The sequence below is a fragment of the Erpetoichthys calabaricus genome, chromosome 11, assembly GCF_900747795.2.
Source record: "Erpetoichthys calabaricus chromosome 11, fErpCal1.3, whole genome shotgun sequence".
Taxonomy (NCBI): domain Eukaryota; kingdom Metazoa; phylum Chordata; class Cladistia; order Polypteriformes; family Polypteridae; genus Erpetoichthys; species Erpetoichthys calabaricus.
Window position 1 is genome coordinate 74,400,078 of NC_041404.2, and position 25,291 is coordinate 74,425,368.

At 39.1% G+C, this 25,291-nt stretch overlaps 1 protein-coding gene across 1 annotated transcript; it reads right to left on the bottom strand.

Moving 5' to 3' along the window:
* Positions 1-1,563: 1,563 nt before the first annotated feature.
* Positions 1,564-19,698, bottom strand: pqbp1 (polyglutamine binding protein 1). The gene is made up of 7 exons (XM_028813362.2): positions 19,517-19,698; positions 18,967-19,040; positions 14,679-14,790; positions 12,857-12,957; positions 10,759-10,848; positions 10,046-10,109; positions 1,564-1,983 (listed from the first exon to the last, which is right to left on the bottom strand). Exons 2-7 carry the CDS (start codon positions 19,031-19,033, stop codon positions 1,833-1,835), a joined length of 585 nt encoding a protein of 194 aa, XP_028669195.1. The 5' UTR covers positions 19,034-19,040; positions 19,517-19,698; the 3' UTR covers positions 1,564-1,832.
* Between the last annotated feature and the right edge of the window lie 5,593 nt (positions 19,699-25,291).

Sequence of the window (25,291 nt, forward strand, 5' to 3'; positions counted from 1 at the left end):
AAGAAATTCTGATTCGCCTGTGGTGAGCAGTTCAGAACCCAGAATGTACTCTTTCCGAGTTGAAGGTTCGTTTGTTTTCTTACAGATGTCTTGAATTCAACTCAAGACAAAAAGATTGTGGCTTGTATGAGGAGTGGTGTAAAGCGGGTAATGTTTTGGAGAGCAGCTGAACCTAAGACTTAAAATCTGCAACTTTGGATGAGCCTCAGATAGTCGGATTACTTCACAGTTTTAGACAATGGCCGCAATAGCACTGAGCCGTCTTAAGACGCGGTCATGAAAAACGAAGACCAAATCACAGTCGGACAACAAGCAAGGTATGGTATGCCAACAGGTGAGCACAATGTTAAGGGAGCTGCAAATTCACATTTGAAGGATAAAACAAAATGTTTAAAACTCAATGATTTCTAGATTTTTTTTTTTTTTTTTTTTTTTAATAGTACAGTTAATGTCAGAAGTTTACATACACTTAGGGTGAATTCTTGAACTCATTTTATAATATACTAACACACTATCAATTTGGCATATCGCTTAATATATCTCCTTTGCGCTGGGCAAAAGTAATTTTTTCCAACAATATTTCACTTTTTATTGACTATCAATTCCAGTGGGTCACAAGTTCATATAGTCTTTGTTAATATTTGGTAGCATTGCCTTTATTTAAATTGTTTAACTTGAGCCAGGTGTTTTGGGTAGCCTTCCACAACCTTCTTACAATAAGTTGCTTTTTGGCCCATTCCTCCAGACAGAACTGGTGTAACTGGGACAGCTTCATAGGTTTCCTTGCTCACACTTGCTTTATTACTTCAGCCCACAAATCGGATTGAGGTCAGGGCTTTGTGATGGCCACTCCAGTACCTTGACCTTGTTGACCTTAAGCCATTTTTCCACGGCTTTGGAGGGTATACTTGGGGTCATTGTCCATTTGGATGACCCATTTACTACTGAGCTTTAACTTCCCGCTGAGCTCTTGAGATGTTGCTGCAGTATATCTACAGATTTTAAAACGTAATTCCAGGACCTGGGCAAAGCCTGAGCTTACAAAGCAGCACTCTCATGTACTGGATTATTTATGCATTCATTAATTGATTTATTAATTATGCTATTATTACTAGTACTTCTACTATTTATTAGCCGTTTTCTTTCATGTACCCATTACTCACTTTATTATTCACAGTCACAGCGGAGCCTATCCCAGTAGTACTGAGGGAACCAACACCAGACAATGTACCACTCCACTGCAGGGTCTCCTCTCGTGTACGCGCCAACCCTCATAAAGAGTGGCGAGTTACAGCATAACCTGTGTATCTTTGAGATGTGACAGGAAAACGTAAAACAGACAGAAACATAATGAGAAAGCTCAGCGCACAAACTACTGGGTCTGTCAGCCCTTGTTCATTTGTGAACCCTCTTATTTCAGGACTGCTTCACTTGGTGATGGAGCCAATCCCCGCAGCATCAAGCACAAGGGAGACACCGGCCTTGGGGTGAGCAAATTTACTCATGCCAGTCAATGTAAGCCACAAGCCTTTGGCATGAGTGTGAAAACCACACAGACATAGATTAAATGGTTCAAATTTACAATAGATTTTTCTTTTATTTATTTTTGTGTTTTTTTTTTTTTAAACATTCTTTACACAAAGGCAACACTGTACAATGATTAGCAATGTAAACAATTTCTTACAATAATAATGTAATAAAAAAAAAAAAAAACTGAGCTATAAAAATTATAAAACATTATCCTGTTTTGCTCTAAGTTAACTCAAAGGTCACCTTATTTTTCAGAAGGATCAGACTATAGAGGCCACGATTTAAAAAAAGGTACTTTATGGTCAGTCTTTAGAACGGTTTGCCTCTGCATTGGCCCTCAGCACAGCTCCTGGACTGGGATAAGGTCTTTGTTGAAACAGGGGTCCAGCAGCAGTGGTATCTGCTCCAGTCTTGGCCTCATTGCGTTTAGGAAGACCTGTTGACCACGTTCCTCTGTAGATAAAGAATAAATTGGTAATGAGAAATGTAAGTCGTAGCACTGTGTTAACACGATAACCTCAAGATTTTTATTGACACTTTCAATGAGAGAGTCAGATATATTGCTGTCAATGAAGTGCCACAAGCAGAGATTATGATCACCTACATAGATGGAGAGGAGTTTCAAATGAGGAAAACAGTTTGGTGTCCTTCTGGAACCAACTCACCATGCAAGCTTATGAATGCCCATATCCCACATGGGAGTGGAGAACTTAAAGATGAGAGTAAGCGTAATTACATATGAGATGGGGACACTGTAGCATATGAGGAGGAAGTTTAAATGCCCTGCATGCGATAGTTGGTGTAAGTTCTGTGCAGTAAGAAACAAGAAGGACAACAAGGCATTTACAGTTTTAAAATTTCTCCAACTGTTAAACCCACAGCAGAATAAAACCCTTGTTTACATATTGTAGAGTTTGGGGTCCTCAGAATCTAGCAGATAAGCTTCTATCAGTATGTACAGTAAATGGTACACCGAGGGGTAAACAAAATCATCAAGTGAATATTTGTTTCTGCAAAAGTCCAAAAACATAAATGTGTTTTTTACATAACTGACAACTAATGCTTACTCAGTGTTTCAGTCACCAGGACAAATCAGTTATTGTGATTTCTACAGTTAAGTCTATGTGGAAAATACTTTAAATTACTCAACAAAGATTTCTAAAAAAGTCCTATACAGATGACAAGAATTTAATCAGAGTGGAATCCTGACATCCTACTGCTAGTACAGAAATATGCAGCTGTTTTTGTAAATGTACAGCACAGGTATGCTTGCAATCATTGGAACCGGGCACACAACTATTAGCGCAGACTTGCGATACTGGCATACACTCCGTGAAACACGGAAGTGAAAACAGACGCTTCCGGACCGTGCGCACCACATAGTAAGTAGCTCCACTTTCAATTTTATTTCCTCAAGAAGATTGAAGTATTTGACAGCTATTGTATTATAACAGTGATAATTTTTTTCTTTTTTTTTTTTCTTTTTTGAGCTTCCTAGACACCCCAAAGGTAGAATATCACACAAAATAATTTTTTCCTATAAAAACAGAAAATCCAGGGCTGAAAGGGTTAAATCAGACCACAGGTCCACATTCATATGTAGATCTTGACTCCATTATGATTCAAATTATTAGAAAAGGACCAATGATCACATCAGCTTTCTGAAACTTAAATTATTCTTTCCATGTGACACTTTGTGGCAAAGCTGATTAGCATCACCAATTTTTGTTTATTGCATGTTTAATTTAATTTTAAAGATAGCTATCTCCATGTGGGCAAAGTCACATTAATGTAGCAGAAATACAACTGTATTGGAACAAAAATAGGCTGCTGGCATAGATGAATCAGGATATAAGCAATCAAATCAGCCCTAAGGTTCAAAAATGAGCAAAACAGATTGTTTTACTTCCATGCTAGGACTGTTGTTGTGACAGATACTGAATCATGCTATTGGTGTAAACATGATGCAACTTCCCTAAGCTGTTGGTCATGTGCCAAATCGGACTTGCCAGTTGTTTTAGAACACTAAGCGCATAAAGGCTGGAATCAGATATGGTTTTCATACAAATATAAAAATCAACAGACAAAAAAAAAAAATGTAAAACAGAAACTTCAAGTCATACACCGAAAAAAATAGCCCAAACTGCCAGGCCCTAGTTCAACATGACTATATCTGAAAAATAAGCAAATATAATACAAAAGACACATTATGTTAGAAGACATAATCAACCAAAAGTGGACCTTGCAACATGACAATGATCCTAAACATATTAGTAAATCCAACAAAGAATGATAGTGAAAAAATGAGTCAAAGCCTAAATCTGAAATCTTTTGAGATTTGAAACGGGCTGTGCATGCAAGAGACCCCTCAAACAATGAACAGCTAAAAGAATTCAGCATGGGGGCAATGCCACCTATTACAGCCAAGGGTGCACTTACTTTTCCGCGGACAAAAATGGAATATCTCTTCATTGTTAATCTAATTAAGGAAAAGTCAAATTTTCATTTTTTTCCCCCCCAATTACATTACCTTTATCTAAAGATACTCTACTGTGAAGATCAAATTTTGATATATCCACTTTAGTTCAAAAAGAAAAAAAAAGTTTAATGGTGTGTACTTACTTTTTCACATGAATGTATGACAGTTACTTTTAAGTACAGGGTGTCCCAAAAGTCACTATACACTTCCTTTTTTCAATTCCGTTCCAGTTATGATTCGGAGAGACTTAAGCCATCAGCATATGACAACTTAGGCTTTGCAGTTTTTGTAAGCGTATCATTCCCTTAACCATTCAACAAGACAGAGCCCTTCCCCACTTTGCCAAGTTAGTCGGAGATTTCCTGTATATCAAGTTTCCTGACCGATGGAGCGGTGGAAGGGGTCTCCTCGAATGGGCTCCACGCTCCCCTGACCTTATTACACCTTGTGACTTTTTTTTGTGGGGCTGTATCAAAAGCAAGGTGTATGCCACTAAGCCCCGTAACTCGTCACAGCTTGAGGAAAGAATCCATACGGCCTGCAGCGATGCTGCAAAACGTCGGAGAGGCTTGCGTCCAAAGGTGGCTGAAAGTTGTCAAAAATGGAGGCGCTCATGTGGAGGTATACAACTAGTCTTCAAGGCGTTGGAACATGATGGCAAGCCTAGCAAGTAAAACTGCAACAACTCCTTTGTTGATGCTAGAAATATTAATAAATTCAGTTACTTGAGTAATTTTTAGGAATTTATTAAAAGTGTATAGTGACTTTTGGGACACCCTGTACATTCAGGATATAAAAAAGTTATATTAAATTCTTATTTATATTTGTGTGAATGAAACTTCATTTAATTCCTTCATTTTTTACACCTGCTTATTCTAATGCAAAGCCTACCACAGCAGCAGGATACATAAGGACTGGCAGGGAAGGGTAGGGTGGGGTGGACATTCATTGCACAGCAAGCTCCACACATGCAGTGCCCAGGCCAGGATTTGAACCCAGCCTTTAGGAATTCTAAACCAACTCTACTAACCACTATACCACAGTGCCAGCCTATTCATCTTTTTGCCAGTTTTTTAAAATTAAATTGTAGTGTTGATGGGAGCTGATATCTATTGTAGTAGCATTAGACGTAAGAATGAAACCTGTAAAGGATAAGTGGCGAGTCCATCAAATGACACTGTTCACACAGACACCCAAAGTCAGACACACTAGGCCAGCTTACAGTTAACAACAAACCAAACCTAACAAACTGTATTGGATGGGATGTGGGAGGAAAAACGTACGTGGAAATGCAGATGATGATGATGTTCAGGCGGGGGTTGAATTATGGTTTGTCAAGTTAGACATGATTGTATGGAATGTTGTTTTCTTCAAATAATATCAATAAAATTAAATAAAAAAGGAAATGCAGATAATGTGCTAACTCCACATAAATAGTGGCTGTGATAAGATTCTAACCTTATTTCCTAATGCTGCGAGAAAGCAGTTGTAATCCTTTCAAAACCCAATGTATTGACAAGTTCTAAAATTCAATGCTAAAAATGAAGTGGCTTGTGAGAAAGTGGCGTTTTAAGCCTTCGGTGCCTTCTGTGATCATGGGAAATGTGAACTCAGTATCACATAAGATCGACGAACTGGCTGCACTGGTGAAAAATGTCAGAACCTACAGAGAATGCAGTTTGTTGTGCTTTTGCGAAACGTGGCTAACTACCACCATTCCAGATGCTAACGTGGAGCTACCCGGGTTTAGCACAGTTTGAGCGGACAGAGATGCAAGTACATGCGGGAAGCACAAAGGTGGAGGTCTAGCTCTCTATGTTAATACACGGTGGTGTAACTCTGGACATGTTAACGTCAAAGTCTCCACTTGCTGCAGGGACATCGAACTGTTGGCCATAAGTTTGCGTCCCTATTACTTGCCCAGAGAGTTTGGACACGTCATTGTTGTTATTGTTTACATCCCTCCTCGGGCGGACGTGGAGATAGCGAGTGACATCATCCATTCTGCTGTTGCTAAGTTACAAACACAGCACCCTGAGACGCTTGTGCTAATCGCTGGAGATTTTAACCATGTGATGCTGGACAAAACATTACCTGCCTTCTCCCAGTATGTGGACTGTAACACCCGGGGAAATAAGACTATTGACTTACTGTATGCAAACGTTAAAGATGCATACAGCGCCACCCCGCTGCCTGCGCTTGGGAAAGCAGATCATAACCTGGTTCTGCTTCAGCCTCACTACAAACCAAGAGTGAGGGTCCTACCTAAAACCACACAGTTATTCAGGAAGTGGTCCCCTGAGGCAGAGAAGGCTCTGAGAGAATGCTTTGGAACTACAGACTGGGATATCCTGCAGGAATCACATAGTGAGAACATTGAGGAGGTTGTTGACTGCACTACTGACTACATCAACTTTTGTATGGACATTGTAGTTCCAGTAAGAATTGTACGCTGCTATGCTAACAACAAGCCATGGATTACAAGTGACGTCAAGGGCCTTTTGAACCAGAAGAAAAGGGCTTTTAAAAGAGATGATCAGCATGAGCTCAAGTGCATGCAGAAGGAACTTAGAGTCCAGTTCAGGGTGGCGATGGAGCAGTACAGGAGAAAGCTGGAGCAGAAGTTGCAGAATAACAGCATGAAGGAAGTGTGGGATGGGATGAAGATCATCACTGGCTGCAGCTCGAAGCAGGGTGCCACCATCGAGAGAGACGTGAAGAGAGCAAACCAAATGAACAACTTCTTTAACAGGTTTGACCACCCTAACCCACTCTCACTCTCACCTCGGAGTACTGCACCCTCCACACATCCTTCTGCTGATACCAGCATAGGAGAGACATCCCCACCCACAATTACAACAGCGCAGGTGAGTAGAGAGCTGAGGAGACTTCGTGCAAGCAAAGCAGCGGGTCCAGATGGAGTATTGCCACGACTGCTGAAGGTCTGTGCATCGAAGCTGAGGGGTCCTCTACAGCACATCTTCAACCTGAGCCTGGAACAGGGGAGAGTCCCGAGGCTTTGGAAAACATCTTGCATCACCCCAGTCCCAAAGGTATCACGTCCTAGTGAGCTGAATGACTTCCAGCCTGTTGCTCTGACATCACATGTGATGAAGACCATGGAGAGGCTGCTGCTTCACCACCTGAGGCCACAGGTTCAACATGCCCTCGACCCTCTGTAGTTCGCATATCAGGAGAAGGTGGGAGCGGAAGGATGCCATCATCTACATGCTACACCGATCCCTCTCTCACTTGGACAGAGGCAGTGGTGCTGTAAGAATTATGTTTCTAGACTTCTCTAGCGCCTTCAACACAATCCAACCTCTGCTCCTTAGGGACAAGCTGACAGAGATGGGAGTAGATTCATACCTGGTGGCATGGATCGTGGACTATCTTAAAGACAGACCTCAGTATGTGCGTCTCGGGAACTGCACGTCTGACATTGTGGTCAGCAACACAGGAGCGCCACAGGGGACTGTACTTTCTCCGGTCCTGTTCAGCCTATATACATCGGACTTCCAATACAACTCGGAGTCCTGCCACGTGCAAAAGTTCGCTGACGACACTGCTATCGTGGGCTGCATCAGGAAGTGGGCAGGAGGAGGAGTATAGGGACCTAATCACGGACTTTGTTAAATGGTGCGACTCAAACCACCTACACCTGAACACCAGCAAAACCAAGGAGCTGGTGGTGGATTTTAGGAGGCCCAGGCCCCTCATGGACCCCGTGATCATCAGAGGTGACTGTGTGCAGAGGGTGCAGACCTATAAATACCTGGGAGTGCAGCTGGATGATAAATTAGACTGGACTGCCAATACTGAAGCTCTGTGTAAGAAAGGACAGAGCCGGTTATACTTCCTTAGAAGGCTGGCGTCCTTCAACATCTGCAATAAGATGCTGCAGATGTTCTATCAGACGGTTGTGGCGAGCGCCCTCTTCTACGCGGTGGTGTGCTGGGGAAGCAGCATTAAGAAGAAGGATGCCTCACGCCTGGACAAACTGGCGAGGAAGGAAGGCTCTATTGTTGGCATGGAGCTGGACAGCCTGACACCTGTGGCAGAGCGACGGGCGCTCAGCAGGCTCCTATCAATTATGGAGAATCCACTAAACAGTGTCATCTCCAGATAGAAGAGCAGCTTCAGCGACAGACTGCTGTCACTGTCCTGCTCCACTGACAGACTGAGAAGATCGTTCCTCCCCCAAACTATGCGACTCTTCAATTCCACCTGTTAACATTACAGGTTAACATTATTTAAAGTTATTGTCTGTTTTTACCTGCATTTTTATTACTCTTTAATATTGTTTTTTGTATCAGTATGCTGCTGCTGGAGTATGTGAATTTCCCCTTGGGATTAATAAAGTATCTATCTATCTATCTAAGTTCTAGGTCTATGAGAATATGCAATTCTTATTCACTTAGTATTAACAAACAAAGGAAATCAAAACTTTGCATTAAGCTTTAGTCATTTGCTCAGCTCACAACTAAATCATATTATAAGATACTTAAGGCTTTTGCTTTTTTTTTTACTTTTTTCTAACAAGCCCATACCAACAGTACATAATGTAAAACACACAAGCTTTACTTACTAAACAGGTCTAACATGATGTGTACAGTCGTGGCCACAGGTTTTGAGAATGACACAAATATTAATTTTCACAAAGTTTGCTGCCTCCGTTTTTATGATGGCAATTTGCACATACTCCAGAATATTATGAAGAGTGACCAGATGAATTGCAATTAATTGAAAAGTCCCTCTTTGCCATGAAAATGAACTTAATCCGAAAAAATCCATTTCCACTGCTGCTGTGAAGAAGGCTTCAGGGCACCCAAGAAAGTCCAGCAAGCGCCAGGGCTGTCTCTGAAAGTTGATTCAGCTGCAGGGTCGGGGCACCACCAGTGCAGAGCTTAATCAGGAATGACAGCGGACAGGTGTGAGTGCACCTGCACGGAAAGTGCGGCTAAGATTTTTGGAGGATGGCCTGATATCAAGAAGGGCAGCAAAGAAGCCACTTCTCTCCAAGAATAAACATCAGGGACAGACTGATATTCTACAAAAGGTACAGGGTTGGACTGCTGAGGACTGGGGGAAAGTCAAATTCTCTGATAAATCCCATTTCCAATTGTTTGGGGCATCTTGAAAAAAGAAAACGTGAGTGCTACCATCAGTCCTGTGTCATGCCAACAGTAAAGCATCCTGAGACCATTCATGTGTCTGGTTGCTTCTCAGCCAAGGGAGTGGCCTCACGCACAATTTTGCCTAAGAATACAGCCATGAATAAAGAAAGATACCAAAACATCCTATGACAGCAACTTCTTCCAACCACCCCAGAACAGTTTGGTGACGAACAAAGCCTTTTCCAGCATGATGGAGCACCGTGCCATAAGGCAAAAGTGACAACTAAGTGGTTCAGGGAACAAAACATGGAAATTTTGGGTCCATGGCTAGGAAACTCCCCAGACCTTAAGCCCATTGAGAACTTGTGGTCAATCCTCAAGATTTGGGTGGACAAAGAAAAACTCACAAATTCTAACAAACTCCAAGCTTCGATTATGCAAGAATGGGCTGCCATCAATCAGGATTTGGCCCAGAAGTTGATTGACAGCATGCCAGGGTAAATTGCGGAGGTCTTCAAAAAGAAGGGCCCACACTGCAAATATTGACTCTTTGCATAAACTTAATGTAATTGTCAATAAAAACCTTAGAAACTTATGAAATGCTTGTAATTATACTTCAGTATACCAGAGAAACATCTGACAAAAAGATCTCAAAACACTGAAGCAGCAAACTTTGTAAAAACCAATACTTGTGTCATTCTCAAAACTTTTAGCCACAACTGTTTGTGTACAACAAGAACTGTTCCCTAGGTATAATAAAAATAAAGAGTATTTTATTATCAAGATAGAAAAACTAAAAAGCAACTTTCATTTGTCAAAACATGGTACAGAGCTGGAAGGGATGGAACACAAAACCCGTTTCCTTTATTCCCTAATTTAGAGGAAGCAACATTCTTGTTGGATAGCAAGTTAAACTTACCGAGGTGCATCCGAGTATGAACTGGGGTCCATAGGGTCAACTTCCTCATCCTTCCTATCTCGGCCTGAAAGAAAGTAAGTATATTTTTTAATATGCTTTGAATGACATACATTTGAAAGGATGATCATTTATTTATTTCTGTCACAAGAAAAAACACTTGTATGATTTAACCAAAATTATATTTAACCAATTTTTTTGCCTACAGCTCTTCTGTCAAACATGACACATGGAGCTTTTTCCCCAGTTAGTGACCTTGTTTAAACAAGAACTGATTTGGAAAAAATACCAATGTATTCTGCAAGAAAGTTCTGAGAAAAATAATGGAATGAAAGCTACTGAGAGGGACAATAAAATTCACAAATTTTATAAAAACTCTACTTTCTGAAAATTATAAAACTAGAGCAGATTCAAAAGACAATAGTAAATCATGCAAGTGTTTTCAGTAAATATATTCGTTGCAGAAAACACCTTCTACAGTATGAAATGAAATGAGGTACAAGTATGCTTGTGGATTTTCAACATGTCAAAACTGCACCTCTGATTACCTTAAAATGCTCTTAAATAAATAACCAAGCAATACTATCCCTGCTTTTATTGGGTTAGGAATTTGTAGGTTTAATTTGTTTCTATTAGAGTAAGATCCATTTTAAGAGGCTTTACATGAATCTTTGTACACTGCCCACACCTCCCGTCTTTAAAAAAAAAAAAAGTACCTTTCTTTGCTTTGGAGTAGGGTATGATATCATCCCGCCGCTGGTGCCTTTTTTCTCTGATATCTTCTCGTTCTACTCTTAGCTCCACCTCTGTAAGATGAATCCAGAATGTAACTTTGTGAATATATACACACACACATCATCAAAATGTTCTACTACAGATTACAATTTTTAATTTGTATAGGACTGGGCTATGTAGTAGGTGCTATAATAATATATTTGACTGACTGTGCTAGATAGGAGAGAAATATTCAACTGAAATACACAAAGAATAACCATCTAAATTGTATGCCTTGAATTACTACAAAGATCTTGTACAAGAAATAGCATAAAGAGGCTCACCAATAGGTAATTCAGCAAAAACACTTAAATAGCATGAGACTGCCTTTTTTGTTAATATTTTAAATATATAGTACATTTCAAATTTTATTTTAAGTTTTAGTTTAAATTCTTCTAGAATGGGATAGGCTTCAGGTCCCTGTGACATTAAACTGGATTAAGTGGATTTGAAAATGTTATATTAGATGAAATTTAAAATGTGTAGAGAATGCTCTTGGCGATTAAAGAGTAAAGTCTATTTTATTACATTTTTCATCCTCTTGTGTGGTGAAAACTATTACTTTAACTTTGTAGTGGAAAAAGTGACACCTAAAAGGTGATTTGTTTAACTGTCTCAAGGATGTAAAAGACTGTTAAGAGTTATAGAGTTAATAAAAGGCACCAATTGTTTAAAGTTTTGGGAAATTCCAATGTTGAACTCTTATTATAAAATAACAACAGTGTTATCATTTACTGAATGGATTTCTAACTTCACATCTGCCATTGAGAAGGTAAACAGCTTGACAGGAAGGTTCAGGATGGGACATTTAAAAGTAGCTTTGTGCGTGGTAAGGTTTTAGTAGCTGTAAACATGTCAGTTGAAGCTAGAGGAAAGTCTCCGTGCAAATTTTGTTAAATTTTATTAGTTCCGTTATCAGCGTGCTTGCTGAAGAGAAAACATACAATATTCATTGGAATAGCACATTTTGATTATGGAGCTGTATGTTCATACAGAATCTTTTAAGTTGACAGGTGAGAGATCAGTTAAACAAAATCGTGTTGCAAGTGTACCTGCAAAATCCACATTTTAGCAATTGGTGAAAGCAGGTTACACTATTGGTTCTTTGAGCAATACATACAAAGCAAAAAACCTTTCTGTCCATATTTCAGAGATTCTCAGCGACATATAGATACTAGTATAGAAAAAAGCTCTCATTCGATGCAGCAATTCTCAGAACAGAAAATTGTGTCGTGTCAGTTGAAAATACTGATTATGCATAAGACACAGCTTTTGATACTAACAGAAACAATCTTTTTATAAAGTTAGGAACATGGCAAAAAAGCCTTGAACCAGTATAGGATACTTCTAAAAATTATTACCTGTTTGATCATTGGTCTTTTAAAAATCATGTTAACAGTAGCAGGCACCTATTTGGTCATTGACTTAAAAGGGTTTCATTCACATGAGGATGGACTATAAGAATATTAAAGATATGATAAACTAATGCAACTTGAATGCTATTTTTTCAGTAGCTTTTCACCGTCTTAGTTGTTTCTTTATCATTAAGTGCACATCTGTGTTATTGGAAGATTGGTGGCATATTCTCAAAGCTGTAATTCATTCACTTTCTTGGACACCCAGGAGTCTGGAATGAAAGACTGTACATGTGCAGTTCCGCTGTTTTTTTAATTTTTATTTTTCTTCCACAGGAACGACAGTAAATCAGAAAATATAATATGCTACACCCACATTTTTAATCTTCAATGCTAACAAAAGAAGAGAATCAACCTAAATCACAGAAGGAAGCCAATTGGATCATGCAAACAACAGCATCATTTCTCATTAGTTCACTCTCTTACTTTTATTGAAAGCAATTTCTCTCTATTATAAAAAAAAAAAAAATCTTGTGACAAAATGTGATCTTCTGAAGAGAGACACTTCCACTTCCCACAACACGGTCAAGTCACGTCATACTGACATCCATTGGGAGCATGTTCCCGTGAGACAGTGACCTAGGCAAGGAAAGTAATAATCAGCCTGGAACAAGTCAGTGCTCACCTTTGATCTTTTTTGCAGGTTTTGAAATAACTGCATTGGGGTCAGTGGGTGGCAGCCAGGACACCAGATCAGTTTCCACATTCCAGTAATAGGGCAGGCCACTGTAAATAGCGAAAGACGTAGAAAGTTAGCACAAATTGCAAAACGTTTCCTCCTCCTATCATCTGAGGTTAGTTTGGAGCTTTGGAGACTGAAGCGCTAATCAAAGATTGTTCAATGTAACTGGCAAGTGGATAACAATTCAGATCAGATCAGATCGATCGATATTATTTGAAATTTACAGAAGCTCAAGATGAAAGACAGGAGGACCAATGAGTATGCCTACTCTACACAAAGATTTTATAGAACCTGGATTAAACATGTTAATCTTCTATTAGATAGACTAGATTAGAACAAAATTAACAATAAGGGAATATTCTTTTATAGTTAATACATATTCAAACAATATATTAATTACAACAGAAACTGTGGACTTGTAGTCAGTATAGCAGGTATATGTGGAAATGTATAAACAAACAGATTATAATTTTTCATTTACTGTATATAGATTGCATCTCAGAGATGCTGTGGACAGGTACTTTTTCTTTTTAAAAATACATGGTGGGGAGATATCAACAGGAAAGGTTTTTCAATCAATTCTCTGCTTTTCTGACTGTATTTTCTCTAGAACAGATGACAGAGGACTTCCCAGGGGCATAGAGAAATAATACAAATGAATATTGACCAGTCAATAATAGAATAAACTCTGAAGTGCTGCTTTTCAAAAGGCCACCCTGTTTCTTTCTGCTTGCTTAATTAGTATGTTCATTGTTATTAGGGGTTGCAGGTATGTAAACATTTTCCTTTCTTGTGTCTAAATAAAGATAATGTAGTCCACTTTAGCATGACTGCCACCAAGTCTGTTTGCAAACGTTTGATGACCTGTGCTAATTAAACTGAGATCCATTACTGACGCTCTTCTCCCGAGTTTGACTGGGTGTATTTGCCACATAACGCCATCAATACTACATAATAATTAATGGAAAAAAAAAATCAATATGAGTACTTTCTTCATGCAATTATTAGTACAACATAATAACGTGTTACTTACATAAACAGTGGCAAGCACAGAAATTAAAAAAAAGAGTGTACATATTTAAAGGTGTACATATGTGCATTGATCTCTTTGACAGAGGGGCCGTGCGCAGGTTATTTATTTATTTATTTATATTTTAACTACTGACATTTTCTAAAGGCTTAATTGCCCTCCCAGACACTGCCAAACAGAATTAACCTCGGACCCATCTGCCCACTAAACATTCTGTTCTGTTCTCACTTGCATACTGCAAGTATTGTTCCATTCCCATCCATTCATGAACTACTTAACCAATTAATTACTCTAAATATTATACTTTAAAATGCCTTGCTGTGATAAATTCAGATTTGGGGTCAAAATGAAAAAAAGAAAATAAATAAATGCTAATACAAAAATGTTACTACACCCTGCACATTGGGCACAGCCTGACTAATGAGGTAGTGAATTGTTCATCTTGCTGAAATACTGTCATTATTTGATAAGGAGTCTAAGTGCCTCTGCAAAAAAATAATATAGTAATAATGGGATTGCTCAGCTGTGTGTCTTTTTCTCCCACTTAAAACTGAACAAAAATCCTAAATTGTGAATGCAATCTCATTTTCAACTTCGGCTTCAGCCCAGTTCTCTGTCAAATTTTTAGGCAGAATTTCACATTGAAATAAAAATTAAAGGAATTATTTTGGATAGCCTCTAACAAATCCAAATAAAATAAATAATATTTGTATATTCCAAAGTCAACACCCTTACCAAGCAGGATCCAACACCTTGTACCAGTTTGGGGGAAGATTTTCTGCTCTGGTGGCTTCATAATCAACATTATTATCATCATAATCTTCTGCAATGATCTCTTCCTCAATATCTATAAGTAAAATGTAAAAAAGAATAACTATGTAGCAGTATCCAAATGTTTACTCAATGTAAAAAACAGAATGCTTAACACAGCAACTCTCAAATTAAGTAAACATAACTCACAAGACTAACATCAGCAATTATGTCGATAAGCAACAGGACTGGAGTAATGCTCAAACATTCATCCTGTTTTATATGGCAATATTTATTTTTGACATGAATTATCACAGTGAGGAAGAAATATGGCATGATTCGATTATGTAGTAACTACATAATAAACAATGACAAATATTGACAAGAATGCTTTGCAAACTGTAAGAACTAATTCAATGAAGTATGCAAAACTTACTAGGTTGATGACTTAATTTTCCTCTTCATCTTTTCCCACTTCATTGTGAGGTCAGTGGGCCTGATCAACCACGTCCATACAGCTCAGTCCTCCACCTCCTCCCCAGTCAAACCCTTTTCCTTCAAATCTTCTACTTTATCCATTCACCTCCGCTTCTGCCTTCCTCACTTTCTCTTCTCCAGTATTTCCATCACTAATTTGCCCACATGTTCATTGTTTCTCCTCATCGCATGTTCAAACCACATCAACATACTTTCTTAGATATCGCTCCTGCTTTTCTTGTGCCACTGATTGTCCCATTCCTTATTCTGTCCTTTTTTGTAATTCCCCACATCCATCTCAACATTTTCATTTCTGCAACATCCAACTTGTCCTGTGTTCCTTTTACTTCTCATGTCTCAGCACCATATATCATTGCTGGTCTTATCAATTTCTTAAAAACTTTACCTTTAACCTTAACTTTGAATCTTTGATCACACAATACTCCTGATACCTTCTTCCAATTGTTCCAACCACATTGCACTCTATGGGTTATCCCTGCATCTAATTATCCATCTGGACTACCACTAATCCAAGATATTTAAACATATCCACTCTTTCCAATGGTTATCCCTGCAGGACTGTTTCTGAATCCTGATCATTATTAAACCTCAAATATTCTTCCTTATTTCTATTAATCTCCAATCCTCTATCTTCCAATGACCTTCTCCATTCTTCCAACTTCTTCCTTTTTGGTGCTACACTATACAATGTCATCCGCAATGCACCCGGGGGATTGGTCTTTTATTCTACAGCTAAACACATCCATAACCAGATTAAAGAGGGAACCCAGCCACAGGGGATGCACAAACCAGTGTGTTTCTTCATGCCGGTCCCAAGCCCGGATAAATGGTGAGGGTTACATCCGGAAGGGCATCCGGTGTAAAATTTTGCCAAATCAATATGCGGACAACAATACAAATTTCTATACCGGATTGGAGGTGAAAAGAGTGTCAGACAGAGTAATGATTATGAAGCTGGAAACTGGATGTGTTATCATGAATGTTGTTAGTGCATATACCCCGCAAGTTGGGTGTGTGATAGATAAGAAATAAGATTTTTGGAGTGAGTTGGACGAAGTGATGGACAGTGTACCCAAGGGACAGAAAGTGGTGATTGGAGCGGATTTCAATGGGCATGTTGGTGAAGGGAACAGAGGAGACGAGGAGATGATGGGTAGGTATGGTGTCAAGGAGAGGAACGAAGAAGATCAGAGGATAGTGGATTTTGCCAAAAGGATGGACATGGCTGTGGTGAATATGTATTTTAAAAAGAGGGAGGAACACAGGGTTACGTACAAGAGTGGAGGAAGATGTACACAGGTGGATTACATTCTATGCAGAAGAGTCACTCTGAAGGAGATTGAAGACTGCAAAGTGGTGGCAGTTAAGCAGCATAGGATGGTGGTCTGTAGGATGACGTTGGAGATCAAGAAGAGGATGAGAGTGAGGGCAGAGCCAAGGATCAAATGGTGGAAGTTGAAAAAGGAAGACTGCAAGGTTGAGTTTAGGGAGGAGGTCAGTACTTTGAAAGGCTGATGAATGAAGAAAACGAGAGAGAGAAGAGATTGGATGATATGGAGATAGTGAATCAGGAAGTGCAATGGATTAGCAAGGAGGAAGTAAGGACAGCTATGAACAGGATGAAGAATGGAAAAGCCAGTGGTCCAGATGACATACCTGTGGAAGCATGGAGGTGTTTAGGAGAGAAGGCAGTGGAGTTTTTAACCAGATTGTTTAATGGAATCTTGGAAAGTGAGAGGATGCCTGAGGAGTGGAGAAGGGGTGTACTCGTGACGATATTTAAGAATAAAGAGGATGTGCAGGACTGTAGTAACTACAGTGGGATAAAATTGATGAGCCACAGCATGAAGTTATGGGAAAAAGTAGTGGAAGCTAGGTTAAGAAGTGAGGTGATGATTAGTGAGCAGCAGTATGGTTTCATGCCAAGAAAGAGCACCACAGATGCGATGTTTGCTCTGAGGGTGTTGATGGAGAAGTATAGAGAAGGCCAGAAGGGGTTGCATTACGTCTTTGTGGACCTGGAGAAAGCATATGACAGGGTGCCTCGAGAGGAGTTGTGGTATTGTATGAGGAAGTCGGGAGTGGCAGAGAAGTATGTAAGAGTTGCACAGGATATGTACGAGGGAAATGTGACCATGGTGAGGTTTGCAGTAGGAGTGACAGATGCATTCAAGATGGAGGTGGGATTACATCAGGGATCGGCTCTGAGCCCTTTCTTATTTGCAATGGTGATGGACAGGTTGACAGACGAGATTAGACAAGAATCTCCATGGACTATGATGTTTTGCTGATGACATTGTGATCTGTAGCGATAGTAGGGAGCAGGTTGAGGAGACCCTGGAGAGGTGGAGATATGCTCTAGAGAGGAAAGGAATGAAGGCCAGTAGGAACAAGACAGAATACATGTGTGTAAATGAGAGGGAGGTCACTGGAATGGTGAGGATGCAAGGAGTAGAGTTGGCGAAGGTGGATGAGTGTAAATACTTGGGATCAACAGTACAGAGTAATGGGGATTGTGGAAGAGAGGTGAAAAAGAGAGTGCAGGCAGGGCAGAATGGGTGGAGAAGAGTGTCAGGAGTAATTTGTGACAGACGGGTATCAGCAAGAGTGAAAGGGAAGGTCTACAGGACGGTAGTGAGACCAACTATGTTATGTGGGTTGGAGACGGTGGCACTGACCAGAAAGCAGGAGACAGAGCTGGAGGTAGCAGAGTTAAAGATGCTAAGATTTGCATTGGGTGTGACAAGGATGAAAAGGATTAGAAATGAGTACATTAGAGGGTCAGCTCAGGTTGGACAGTTGGGAGACAAAGTCAGAGAGGCAAGATTACATTGGTTTGGACATGTGCAGAGGAGAGATGCTGAGTATATTGGGAGAAGGATGCTAAGGATAGAACTGCCAGTCAAGAGAAAAAGAGGAAGGCCTAAGTGAAGGTTTATGGAAGTGGTGAGAGACGACATGCAGGTGATGGGTGTAACAGAGGAAGATGCAGAGGACAGAAAGGTATGGAAGAAGATGATCCGCTGTGGTGACCCCTGACGGGAGCAGCCAAAAGAAGAAGAAGAAGAACCAGATTAAACAGGTAAGGACTCAAACACGATCCCTGGTGCAGACCTACTCCAAGTGGGATCTTGTCTGTTACCCCAACACTGTTTTTAACCCAAGTTCTCACTCCCTCATACATACCCCAGACAATATCTATATATTTCTCCCTCGTGCACCTTCAGACCTCTTGAAAAGGCTTACTATCATAAGCCTTCCCCAAATCAATGAACACCATATCAAACCTTTTTAATTTTCTTTATGCTTTTCTATTACTTGTTCTCAATGCAAAGACTGCAACAGTTGTTCCTCTTCCTGGCATTAAACCAAACTGCTACTCCCCTATGATGGTCTCTTCCCTAAGCCATCTCTTTATATCCCTTTCCCAAATTTTCTTTCTGTATGACACCAGCTTTATCCAGCTATAGTTTTCACAATCATGAATATCACCCTTCTCCTTATAAATGGGTATAATTAAACTGTTCCTCCACTTCTCTGGTATTCTCTCCCATTCATAGATCTTCTGCATTAGATCCCACAACACTAATACCTCTTCCCCTAAAGTCTTCCACACTTCCAATGGTATTTCATCCAGTCCTGTTGCTACTATTTTTATATAATATATTTCGACATATTATGCTGAACAAGATTGTAGACAGCGTCCACTTCTTTAATAGTTACCTGTTCAAAGAGTATTTTTTTTCGTCTTTCTTGGAAAGCTTAAAGCACTCACCTTGTTCTGCCTGTTTGAGGATCCCTCGTTTAGCAAGCCGAGCCTGCAAGGCTGGTGGCAGAGGCATGCTTAATCTGAAGAGGACATAAAAAGGTATAGAATCACTTAGGGTGCTTCTTTAGTATCATCTACAATAAATTGCGACACTAGTGACAGAAACAACTAAGCAGAAGCAATAGCTTACACTTAATATAATGTACTTTACATGACCATTTATTTATGGATACAAAAATCCCCATTAATCTAATCTATATAAAAAGTGTTTGTGTGCTGTAAAAATGTACATTTGTGTTTCAAATGGCTTGTAAATATGCTCCGTATAACTAGAGTGACCAGATTTTCAAAATCCCAAACGGGGACAGTTGTGTAACATGTATAGATGGGTATATCGATCTGTTCTGGTGACTTCAGACATGTCCGATAAAAAAATGCACTTCAATATCTTTTTCTGAGAATCATATATATTACACATTATTTAAACAGTAAAACCTCTCTTAATAACCCCCACCTCCCCATTCAATCACCAATAATAAACAAGAAAGAGGCTTACTTTAATTGGCTGCGATGACAGATGCGTATCGATCACGTTAGCAGCTCTAACGGAATAAAAAAAATATTTTTTTTTCTTGGAGATTAATAAAAAGAACCGGCACCACGCATGATGCGTTGAGTACTCTGCAATCAAAATATAACCTACTACACTCAAACGTCGCCCAACGATGACGTAGAAAGGCGCTTGGTTAAAGGGTAAGAATTCCAACAGTTCTGAACTGTATGGCGTCAAAATAACAATGCGCATGTCCTTGTCTAGTCACATGACACTGTGTGGGCGCCGCACGTGTGCCGATCGCGCAGCCTCGTAACGTGACAAAACACTAGCGGCTCTCCTGAAAAATTAATTGGATTAACGCATTTGTGTTGCATAATTTAGATATTTAGACTCCATCCGTTTACGACCAGGAAGATTAGGGAGAACAGCTAATGTTGTAAAAGAAGCTCACTTCACTGATTGCCGTTCAGAACGAAACAATCACGAAGGAAGACATATGAAAGTAAATGGCCCAGATTTAAAACCTGTTTTTAGATCGGTCTCACTTAACACCCCCACTGACGTCGAAACTCAAAAGGCTCACCTTATCTCACACATATGTTCGCACACTGTGAAGATCACGTATGTGAATAATAAATCAGGTACAGAAATTACAAAGTTGTCGACCTTCCTTTTTTGTTCATTAGTGTAGTACAATGAATGTAACCAACTAGAGTGCAACATTATATCTGCTCTAAACCAACCTTCCTATGATAACGCAGTTAACGAATATCAGTTAAACATCTAAAAGTCCTATGCCACTTTGTGGCAAAATGGTGATATGTAAGTGTTTTGGTATGTCCCTCTAGTTACTGTTAACTCTAAACTGCTGTATATTCACTGCTTGTTCAAAATTCCTGCACAAATTATACGTTTGGTTTATTTGTTGAAAGTGTCAGATATATGTTTCAGCAGAAAAGCATTTTTTGCTTTCAATTTTTTTTCTCAAAAAAAATTATTAAAATTTTACAAGTAAAAAATATACAGATTGGTGAATGTGGCTTGTGAAGCCAGCTAGTCCCACAGTACAACGAAAAAGCAAAATGTTGTTTTCCTGTAGAGTATGAATAGCTCCTTAGTGCAGTCTATTAACTTAAGGCCATGGTGGAGACCTGCCTGGCAGAGGTGGTCCTGCTTTTTTTCTGTTTCGCTGCAACCCAGGGCTCTCGTTTTGAATGAACATCCATGCAAGCTTTTTTCCTTTTTTGCTCGGTAACTCATCAAATATGCAATCACATAAAAGTGGCCTGTCAGACCCCTGCTTCTGAGTGTGCCCCAAACATATCCAGCAACCAGGACTCATGTGTTTCTTTTAAAGGCTTTTCACTTACGCCTGATTGGATTTGTTTATAATTATTGAAATTGAAGTGGAGTACACTGAGGCGGCCTTAGGGGTGTGTGGGGCCTTGGGCTGACCAACCCCATGCGGGGCCGGTTATGTCAAACGCTGTTACCGGTAGGTATGGACTATATAAAGTTGTGCGGGAATTTAATAAAAATAATGTAAACATACACCGGATTTTCTCATTACAGTATTCAACTACATTTTTGCAAGATAACAAGTGGACTTTATCAAAATATAATGATATAATCTATTAAAAAAGTGCAATTCATAATTCATGACAATACCACGACAGTGCGAAATGCAATGCAGTGTCATGAGGAAATTAGCAGGGCCTCTTCTAGAAAAGTACCCAAATTGCAAGTATACTCTGAGTCTCGATATGCAGGATGTCATAGTCATAACTCACGTTGATGTACAATAATACAGTTTATTTTTGTATAGCCCAAAATCACACAGGAAGTGCCGCAATGGGCTTTAACAGCCCTGCCTCTTGACAGCCCCCCAGCCTTGACTCTCTAAGAAGACAAGGAAAACTCCCAAAAAAAAACCTTGTAGGAAAAAATGGAAGAAACCTTGGGAAAGGCAGTTCATAGAGAGTCCCCTTTCCAGGTAGGTTGAGCGTGCAGTGGGTGTCAAAAGAAGGGGGTCAATACAATACAATACACAGAACAGAACAAATCCTCAATACGGTATCAAATAAAAAGTTATTTTAGAAGTAAAATTAAAAAAATAAAAATTTTAGAAGTATGGAGCAGAATTTAACAGTAAATGATATCATATAATAAGATTTGGATATTTTTAGAGTCCTGGAGCCCTCATCCATCAAGCTGCCTCCCCCATTTGGCCATTCCATGGCTGAAACAGTGCTGGGCCAGCCAATCCAATGAAAGGACCCCTCTTTCCCATAATTCCTACGATCCTCCATCAGGGATGACTTTACCTTAGGCAGGCAAAACAACTTGGCAGGTGGGCCGTGGCACCAAGTGCCACATTTGAGTACCGAGAAGAGAAACAGAAGAGGTAAGGGTTAGTAACAAATTATAACTATCATGTTACTTATGTTTTAGTGCTAATGACTAACAACAGAGATGCAGTATGTACAGTTAATCAGCAGCTCTAGTCAGGATATGCTAAACTGAAGTAGTGGGTCTTCAACCGGGATTTAAAAGCTGAGACCGAAGGGGCATCCCTTATAGTAGCAGGCAGACCATTCCACAGTTTAGGGGCCCTGTAACTAAAAGCTCGACCTCCCATTGTTATTTTATTAATCCTTGGAACCATAAGCAGACCAGCATCTTGAGATCTTAATGTGCGCTCTGGTTTGTAAGTCATGATAAGTTCAGACAAGTAAGCCGGACCTTGGCCATTTAATGCTTTATATGTTAAAAGGAGGATTTTGAAATCTGCCCTAAACTTAACCGGGAGCCAGTGTAAGGATTTAAGAACTGGAGTTATGTGTTCGTATTTTCTTGTTCTTGTAATAATTCTTGCAGCCACATTTTGGATTAACTGGAGGCTGTATAGAGAACAGTTTGAACATCCAGTGAACACCGCATTGCAGTAGTCAATCCTACTAGAGATAAATGCATGAATTCATTTCTCAGAATCCTGTTTATTTAGAAAGCGCCTTAATTTCCTAACATTTTTAAGATGGAAGAAACATGTTTTGGACAACTTTGCAATATGCGCTTTAAATAACATGCTAGAGTCAAAGATAACTCCTAGATTGCAGGCTGATTCAGTAAAATTAATTTGGATTCCAACTGAGTTAAATGATGACAAAATATTGTCATGATCAGTGTCATTCCCTCCAACAATTAACATCTCTGTTTTATCTGTATTTAAAGACAAGTAGTTCTCATTCATCCACTCCTTTCGCTAACACAACTAATTAAAGACAACATCGGAAAAACTTCATTTGATTTAAATGTAGAGAAAAGCCAAGCAAAATGACACCTTTTATTGGCTAACTAGAAAGATTACAATATGCAAGCTTTCGAGGCAACTCAGGCCCCTTCTTCAGGCAAGATGTGAAGAAGGGGCCTGAGTTGCCTCGAAAGCTTGCATATTGTAATCTTTCTAGTTAGCCAATAAAAGGTGTCATTTTGCTTGGCTTTTCTCTACATTCATAATGGCTAACACGGTACAACACCCTAGTACTACTTTGATTTAAATGAAAGGTATAACTGGGTGTCATCTGTATATGAGTGAAAATTAACATTATGTTTCCTAATGATAGATCCCAGTGGAAGCATGTAAAGTGAAAACAGTAAAGGTCCCAGTACTGAGCCGTGCAGGACACCATATCTCATTTCTGTGTATAATGATGGAGTACTGTCAGCACATTTCTGTACATATTGGAATCAATTTGATAAGTAAGAACTAAACCAAGCAAGAACGGTGCCCGTAAGCCCAACATCATTTTCTAGCCTGTGCAGTAAAATAGAATGGTCAATGGTGTCAAATGCTGTACTTAAGTCCAACAACATAATTACAGTGGAGTTTCCTTCATCAGAGGATATCAGAATGTCGTTTACAACCCGCGTTAGTGCCGTTTCTGTACTATGACCAGTGCGAAAACCAGACTGGAACTTCTCAAATAAATTGTAATGCATAAGGTGTGTCTGAAGCTGACTGGTGACTACTTTTTCTAGTATTTTTGAGAGAAACGGTAGATTTGAAATAGGCCTATAATTATTTAGTATGTGTGGGTCTAGGTCTGACTTTTTAAGTAATGGTTTATTGACTGACACTTTTAGTGTATCAGGTACTGTGCCATGCAATAATGAACTACTGATAATGTTTAGAATAGGCGCTGCAAGAACATCCATTGCACTTTTTACTAGTTTTGTTGGCACTGGATCTAGGGAACAAGTAGTGGGCTTCATTTTAGAAATTAAAGTTAAGACTTCCTGCTCAGTTACAGGATTAAAATTACTAAAGTGCTGAGTGTGATGTGAGACAGGGTCTGCTAAGCTAGTATTTGGTTTGTACTGTGATGCTGAGATCTTGGATCTTATATTTTTAATTTTCTCATTGAAGAAGTTCATGAAGTCTGTACTGCTAATATCTGTTGGTATTTTGCACTGTTGATCTGAATTTCCATTTGTTAATTTAGCCACTGTTCTAAACAGTACCTGAGGACTTTTATTATTGCTATCTATTAATGTAGAATAGTATTCTGAGCGAGCTTTAAAGAGGGTTTTTTTATATTTATTAACACTCTCTGTCCATGCAATTTGAAAGACATGTAGCTTTGTTGTTCTCCATCTGCACTCCAGTTTTTGACACTCTAATTTAAGAGCTCGAGTGTTTTCATTAAACCAGGGAGAGTTTCTATGTGCTTTGATCACTTTTGTTTTAAAGGGAGCCACTACGTCCAGAGCATCTCTCAGGGTCACATTATAATGTGATGTTAGCTGATCTAAATTGTTTTCCATGTTTACATTTGATGTTAACTGATCTAAATGGTTTTCCACAATTACACTCGACTTACTCAAAGTATCTATAAATTTTGAAGCAGAATTACAATCTAGATGTCGCACTGTCTTTGTTTTAATCTTTGTTTTAGTATGGGTGTGTGTTGGCAAGGGCAGGACTAAATCAAATGTAATTAAGTAGTGATAGGAAATAACTTCATTTAATGGAGTAATATTTAAATTTCAACTTTGTAAGTTATAATTAAATCTAATGTGTGGCTATGATTATGAGTTGGACCTTTGGCAATCTGACAAAATCCTACTGAATTTAACAAATAAATAAAACATTTGCTAAAAGTGTCAGTTTCCACATCAATGTGTACATTAAAATCCCCCATCAGTACTACGTGATCATAATTTATAGCAAGATCAGATAGAAGGTTGCTAAATTCAGACATGAACAATGAATATGGCCCTGGTGATCTGTAGACTAGCACTATAATTGTGTTGGAATCTGTTGTAATATTTAAAATGAATGCTTCAAAGGATGTAAAGTTGCCTAAATTCTTAGAACTGATTTGCATTTTGTTACAATGAATTATTCCAAGGCCTCCTCCTCAACCAGAATCTCTAGACTTATGAAGGAACGAGTATCCATCTGGTGACGCCTCAGCTAGGGGAACAGTGTCACATTTACTAAGCCAGGTTTCAGTGAGAAGACACAGATCAGATTTTGTACTTAATATAATATCATTTACCAAAACAACTTTAGTGACAAGAGAGCAAATGTTCAATAAGCAGCATTTAAAACTGTATGATTCTTTCTGAAACGGTGATATATTTTTTGTTTTAATTTGAAGTAAATTTCTATTACAGATGCCCCCGAAGGAGGGTCTGGTTTTATCCCTTGATCTAATTATACACCTTATTTTTTGGTTATCAGTTAATTTAAGGTTTGTATCAAGACTAAAT